At 35.1% G+C, this 7273-nt stretch overlaps 1 protein-coding gene across 1 annotated transcript; it reads right to left on the bottom strand.

Annotated features, from left to right (window-relative positions):
* Positions 1 to 884: 884 nt before the first annotated feature.
* LOC121970773 (ATP synthase subunit beta, mitochondrial-like) lies at positions 885 to 4368 on the bottom strand. The gene is made up of 9 exons (XM_042521723.1): positions 3771 to 4368; positions 3232 to 3307; positions 3044 to 3132; positions 2828 to 2945; positions 2647 to 2750; positions 2372 to 2530; positions 2050 to 2274; positions 1643 to 1954; positions 885 to 1272 (listed from the first exon to the last, which is right to left on the bottom strand). Exons 1-9 carry the CDS (start codon positions 4245 to 4247, stop codon positions 1156 to 1158), a joined length of 1677 nt encoding a protein of 558 aa, XP_042377657.1. The 5' UTR covers positions 4248 to 4368; the 3' UTR covers positions 885 to 1155.
* Positions 4369 to 7273: the final 2905 nt, after the last annotated feature.

The following is a 7273-nucleotide window of genomic DNA, read 5'->3' as shown; positions in this document are numbered from 1 at the left end:
ACAAAATAACTAATTTTTATGATATTATGTTTTTAGTTATAAGAAAATAAAAATTAGTATTTTTATAATTTTATTAGAAATAATTTAATAAACATACTAATATTTAAAGATAATATACAATCATATACTTATTTAAGTTAATAATTAATTTAAATTTATAATATATAAAATTTACATAATAAATTCAATTAAATTAAATAATATTAATTTATAATATTTAAGAATATTTGTAAATATAAATTTAATATAATAATATATTATATTTAAAATAAACCATACTTGTACCATTTTAGTGTAAATTTTAAGGTCTCCGAAATTTGATGTCCCTTTTATATTGAAATAGTGTAAAAGGATATCGATTGGAAATAGCCTAAGGCTCCGTTTGATAAGGGTGATAGTATTAGAATTATGTTTTCAAAAAATTATTAATATATTGTTTGGTAGGATTGATTAGAGGTAAAATTAGAATTGATTACAAGTGAAATTCACAATCCCTTGGAGGAATGATTATTAATCTTACCTCTAATCATATACTAATCAATCCAATTATAATCCTATCATCCCTACCAAATAGTGCCTAAGGATAGTTTTGTCCGTCTCACTTCATCTAAACTTCTTCCTCTTGTGGTTCACACGTCAAAACTCAACAGGGTAAGCGTCCGACGTACCTTTTCCTCCCTATGATTTGTGGAGTAAGCGTAAAGATTAAGCATACATTAACATAGTCAACGGTTGTGACGCTTGATGATATTCAACACAAGTTGGAAGAAAATGTTGCGATAAGATCTGAGAGCAAAACAAAAACCTTGAACCAAGTTGGCATCCTCATCTGATATGCCTTGTTTACACTTCTTTGAATAGATAAAGAAACAAAAAACAAAAGAAACAATCTCCAAACATGTCAAATTGCATTGGCCATGACTAGTTCAAAATACACAATTAAATAGGAGTTCGACAAGTATGTTTCTGGATGCGCAGTAGAAAGAAGTCCACCTAGGCCTCGATTATTGGCAGAAGGATCCCAGAGCACTCTGGCTCTGTTGTGAGAAAAATTGAGATTCCGCAGTTGCTTAATACAACAAAAACAAAGAAACTGCCGGGTCTAATAAAGATGACTTCTACATTACTCAAATTATTGAATGTTGGAATATAAATTTATGAGGCTGCTGACTCCTTTGCAATCTTTTCAGCCTTTGCAATGACTTCCTCGATGCCTCCGACCATGTAAAATGACTGCTCAGACAGGTCGTCGTATTTTCCATCCAAGACACCCTACAAAACAATACGACATGAAGATTTGATGTCAAATGCATACACAACGGTTGTCTTAAGGAAAACCAAGATGTGGAGCAAATCATGCAATTAGAATAGAATTAGAATTTGCAGATAAAAAGTGTGAAATATTTAGAAAGACAAAACAAAACTACAAGCAGCATGAAAGCCCTCTAAAACAAATTGATCTAGCATTTTCACAATATCTCCATAGTTTTGTCATTTAACCTGACAAGCAATTAACAGAGGATATATAATTGGATACCTAGAGTCATTGCTGTTGTAGGCCTAAAGACCATAAGTGGCTCATCTTAAATATACTATGATAAAATGGGATATGAATTCACAAAGCTGTGGGTAACTAACTGACCTGGAAACTGTTCACACTTTCTTTCAGTTCGACGTATTTTCCAGGAGCACCGGTAAAAACTTCAGCCACATGGAATGGCTGGCTCAAGAACCGCTGGATCTTTCTAGCTCGAGCAACCGTCAATTTATCATCTTCACTAAGCTCATCCATTCCAAGAATAGCAATAATATCTTGAAGATTCTTATAATTTTGGAGAACCTTTTGAACACCTCGAGCAGTGTTGTAGTGTTCTTCTCCCAACACGTGTGGAGAAAGCATTCTTGATGTGGAGTCAAGAGGATCGACAGCAGGGTAGATACCAAGCTCAGAAATCTAATCAGCAAAAGAATATGTTGTTGCATTTAATTTCCCCTTAAAATTTTTAACCAATCAAAGATATAAATAGCATAAAACACTTTGGAACAGACCTGTCTTGACAGCACAGTTGTAGCATCAAGGTGAGCAAAAGTAGTTGCTGGAGCAGGATCCGTCAAGTCATCAGCAGGCACATAAATAGCCTGAACTGAGGTGATGGAACCTTTCTTTGTAGTTGTAATACGCTCTTGGAGTCCTCCAAGATCAGTAGCAAGTGTTGGTTGGTAACCGACAGCAGATGGTATACGACCAAGCAAGGCAGACACTTCAGAGTTTGCCTATGAAGTTGCAAGTCACATAAAAGACTATTCTGCCAACAATAGTTTCTATTAAACAGCAAAAACACAGAATTGGCCTCATATTGCTACAACTTACTTGGGTGAACCTGAAAATGTTATCAATAAAGAGAAGCACATCCTGTCCTTCAGCATCACGGAAGTGCTCAGCAACAGTCAGCCCAGTCAAACCAACACGTGCACGGGCACCAGGGGGCTCATTCATTTGGCCATAAACAAGAGCGCATTTGCTCTCACTCTACAGGAATCACATTATAACAACACAGTATTAAGGAACAAAACATTTGCCCAGAAAAGGAAAAAAAGGAGAAACCAATAGCAAATCAAAAATGAAGAGCATTATCAAGGGCATACCTGTTTGTCTCCTAGTTTGATCACACCACTCTCAATCATTTCCCTATACAAGTCATTGCCCTCGCGAGTACGCTCACCAACACCAGCAAAAACAGAAAAACCACCTACAGCACAAAATGTTAAACAGAGCAAACATAAAAGAAAAGAAACTTCAACTGAATGACCTTTCATTAGAACTAACCATGGGCCTTTGCAACATTGTTGATCAGTTCCATAATAAGTACAGTCTTCCCGACACCAGCTCCACCAAAAAGTCCAATCTTACCACCCCTCTGATAAGGTGCCAGGAGATCAACAACCTGTTGGTATCAGAAGAAATACACTATTATGTGCATGAAAAGACATGTTCTGAATGAATAACAAAGGCAGACTTATGGTATATCTGAGAATAAAGGACCTTAATTCCTGTCACAAGAATCTGTTGTTCTGTTGCCTGTTCAACAAATGCAGGTGCTTCCCGATGGATAGGAAGGAAGTGGTTGGTCTCTGTTTATCAAAGAGACAAAATTTTAAAATATATATATATATATATATTGACACATCAGTTAATACAAAGGAAATCTGTGATCAACCAAGAAATCTTACTTAAGTCACCCTTCTCATCAATTGGTTCTCCAATAACATTCATAATACGCCCAAGAGTGGCTCTACCAACAGGCACCTAATAACTCAGCCAAACACAGACAAATAAGTATTGGTAAATAAGTCCAGGATCATCAAGGGTAATGTTTTATAGAAAACGTTCATCAAATTTCAAATATCAATTCATGTTCGTGCAAGTGTAGCAATCAACAACCATTCATTACACTTTAATGTAACATCATCTAGTGATGATCAGTCGCTTAACTTCATATCTCATGATGGCAATACTATGAACAAAGAATTCAAATTTTACATGTAACGTTTGGCATCAAGATAAGAAACACCATAAAGGTCAAATCATTTAAGCTTTTAACTTGGAACCGTCAGAACTTACCCTGTTATTTTGTGAATTCACAGGTAGAAACAACCAAATTTATTTTTTTATTTTTTTGTGAAACATCCATCGAACTACGATTTACTCTTGGTCGTTGACAGTATCGATCAAGCATTTTCAATCAGTGATATGATAAGCAATAATATACCGTGATTGGAGATCCAGTATTGAGGACCCTCTGGCCACGAACCAGGCCCTCAGTACCGTCCATGGCGATAGTCCGCACCATGCTCTCCCCCAGATGCTGCGCGACCTCGAGAACCAGGCGGATCTGGTTATCAAGCACCTCCAACGCTGTCAGGATGGGAGGAAGCCCCTCTTCAAACCTGACATCGACGACGGCACCGATCACCTGGCAGATCTGCCCGATCGAGCCAGCGCCGGTAAATTCGTCCGTGATCTTTCCAGTGGGCCCGGCTGGGGCCTTGGCGGGTGGCGGCGTAGGCTGCGGCGAGGCCGCGGCAGCAGCGGTGGCGTACTCAGCGACGCGGGAGAGGAGATAGCCGACGGGAGAGGTGCGAGGGGCGGCTCGGGGAGTGGGACATGCAGAAGCGGGAGTCCTGAGAGCGGAGCATCGGCGTGAGGAGGATCGGAGCAGTGAGGAAAGCAAGCGGCGAGAGGCCATGACGGCCAGATGCAGGAGCAACTAGCGGAGCAAGGACGGAGGGAGGCGAGCGACTCTCTCAGTCTCTTCTTTCTAATGCCCGTCTAGGGCAACCGCGGACGTTAAATGGAGATCTAAGCGAAATTTTGGCGTTCTAGAGTCCGCCAGTTGTTGGGTTGGATTTAGATTTGAAACAATTGCAGTCTACCCCAGAAATTGACTTAATTTCAATTCTCCTTTCCTACTTTAAAAAAATATATTGATTTTACTTAGATAACTTCCAAATCCATTTTTATTATCGATGAATTGGAAATTCTGATTAAAACGCATAAAAATGTTAACATCTAATTGAATTTAATGTGTTTTTTCAAAAAAAAAAAAATAGAGTAGCTTCCATAAAAAAATATATAAAATAATATGGAGAAATAGTTGTGTATTAGAGGTTCTTATCTATGTATATGGATAGATTTGCCCCCCTATATTATATTAATGGTTACTTTAATAAATTTTATAGTTAATTTTTAAAAATATAAAATATTTTATGGGATATTTGACCTCATAAGTTATTATGTTAAATAAAATATCCATATAATTTATCTGTCTATATTTAGATTACTTTATACTTCAATTAGTAAGATAGTATTTATCTTTATCTTGAGATAAATTCTCAATCGGTATAATATATTTTGTGATGTATAATCTTCCTCGTATAAAAAGTCAATGCATTAGGATAAAATATATTTTATGATTTATTTGTTTGTATTTTATCATAAACCATGATGATATTGTACCGTTTAGGATGAGTAATATTACCTTAGTATTCAAACAATTCATTCAATAACTTTTAGTTGATTTGAGTTGACTCGATTCATGTTTAGTGGATTGAAATTTTGATAAGCAAATCTTTCAACCAACGACTACTCCTCAGTTAACTCAAGCTTTTTCCATTGCGTTCAAATTAATTTCATTTGAATCCATTCTTTCCGACTCATTTCGATAAGATTACAAGCTTCTACCAATGGATGTCATCTTCAATCAACTTAATAAGTTTTCAATCGACTCAAATCCAAATCTAAACATTTTCAATAAATTCAATTGGTTCTTTAAGTGAATTTATCTATTCAACAAATATTTTTCAACCAACTCTAGGACTTTGTAGTCAAAGAGCAACCTTATCTTAAGTAGAAGATTTGTAGCCAACTCAATACTCCAATGGGTTTCAACTCAATTTGCTCAATAATATCAACTTTCCTAGTCTACATTGTAGATTATGACTAGGAACTCATCATTCCTTAGTCGACCGTTCTCTAAAAGCCAAACTAGGTATCCCTTCCCTAGTTAACCCACATCATCTCTCAATAATACTGCTAAAAAATGTGAACCCGTATTACAAATCACTCGAATTTTCCACAGATCATCATCTTCTAGGTCTTCCTTGTCTCAGCTTTATGTTGCCCATGCAAGGGTGGAGTCACCCTTGGGCTAAGGTGGGCTCCAGCCCCACTAATTAAAAAAAAAAAACATAAAACTAAAAAAAAAAAAATCTCACCATAAAATTAATTTTCTTTTATTTTTTTACCTATTAAAGTTCTAGACTTTTTTTTCCCATTAGACTTGGTTTACTTAAAATTGCATATGAAACTTTAATTAAACCAAAAATTTTACAATGTTTTACTCCTCACGCACAAGACATTTTTGTCACACGCTGCAAGAGCAACCGGCACAGCCGCCTTGCTTGTTCCTTCTCATAATTGTAAAGTCGCAAATGCGAAAAATTCTGATTTTAATTCTCTTTGTCCTTTTTTTCACTGGTCTGAATAGATCCGTTTGTCTTTCAAATAAATTTTCTTCAACTTCCTCTCTCAATTGTGTAATTTCTTCATTTTTTGAAAATATTTATATTATCCTTCACTTAATATTTTATATTCATGTCCCATACATAACAACGATTCGATAAATACAACCATGACATCCCTTCTCTCAAATAGTACTATCATCACAATTTTATTTTCTTTTGATATTATCTCTATAAATTAATTATTATTATTTTCTTTTGATAAATTAATTAAATTTATTAGCAGAATAATAGATTTATTAATCAATTTGATTACTTTTATTTGTATAATTCGCTTTATTGTTTGTTTGATATTAAAAGTAGGGATGATCACGGATCAGATTGGTTCGGTTATTGGGATAAAAATTTATCCGACCCTAATAGATCAGATAATGCAATATCAAGACCTACATCCGCCCCTATATCTGACGGTTCTTATGTATCAGATATCCGACGAGTTATCAGTTATTTGGATATCCGACCCTATATCCAATGAAATATAAAATATAAATATAAGTACAACAAAAAAATAAAATATTTTAAAATGATAATAGACATTACTCATTTCGGAAATAGCTACTATAACATGTAGCAGTTTATCGGTAGTAGATGTTATAACGTGTAGCAGCTTATTAATAGTAGTTGCTACAAGTAGAGGTGATCGCGGATCGGGTTGGTTCGATGATTGAGATAAAAAATTATCTGGTCCTACTAGATCAGATAATGCAATATCAGGACCCTACATCCGACCCTATATCCTGCGGATTATTTTTTTTCGGTTCGGTTCGGGTCGGTATAAATGGGTTGATCGGTTTGACTGCTCACCCCTAATTAAAAGTATGACTTCGTATTATTACTTCAATAGTATTTTTTTCTCTATGTTTTAATTTTGAATATATTAAATATTATTATTTTTTGTTTTATAGTTTTAAAAAATTAATAATTATATTTTTTATATTTTTGAATTATTTAATTCATTATATATCTCGACAATCAACTTAACTCCAGATAAATTTAAATTCTGACGATCTATTTTCTATCAAATTCCCAGCCTGGGAATACATCAAGCCCTTTAGACTTGCTCCATGGTAAAAAATAGACCGGGCTCTCTAATCAATAAGAATTCAAATTTCAACCAACACACATTACACCTGAAAATTTTTAAAAACTTGTGGCGTGAGACCTGGTCACCTCTAATATTAATCTCAACTTC

This window comes from Zingiber officinale, chromosome 4A, assembly GCF_018446385.1.
Source record: "Zingiber officinale cultivar Zhangliang chromosome 4A, Zo_v1.1, whole genome shotgun sequence".
NCBI classification, from domain to species: domain Eukaryota; kingdom Viridiplantae; phylum Streptophyta; class Magnoliopsida; order Zingiberales; family Zingiberaceae; genus Zingiber; species Zingiber officinale.
Note: the sequence above shows the minus strand (reverse complement) of the source record. Positions and strands in the feature narration are given on the sequence as shown.

Excerpts from the sequence above, each read along its gene's own strand:
- LOC121970773 (XM_042521723.1), bottom strand. The coding sequence starts at position 4,247 with ATGGCCTCTCGCCGCTTGCTTTCCTCACTGCTCCGATCCTCCTCACGC. Across the intron at positions 2,751-2,827 it reads CAATGTTGCAAAGGCCCATG|GTGGTTTTTCTGTTTTTGCT; the intron begins GTTAGTTCTAAT and ends TTTGTGCTGTAG. Across the intron at positions 1,273-1,642 it reads AAAGTGTGAACAGTTTCCAG|GGTGTCTTGGATGGAAAATA; the intron begins GTCAGTTAGTTA and ends ATTGTTTTGTAG.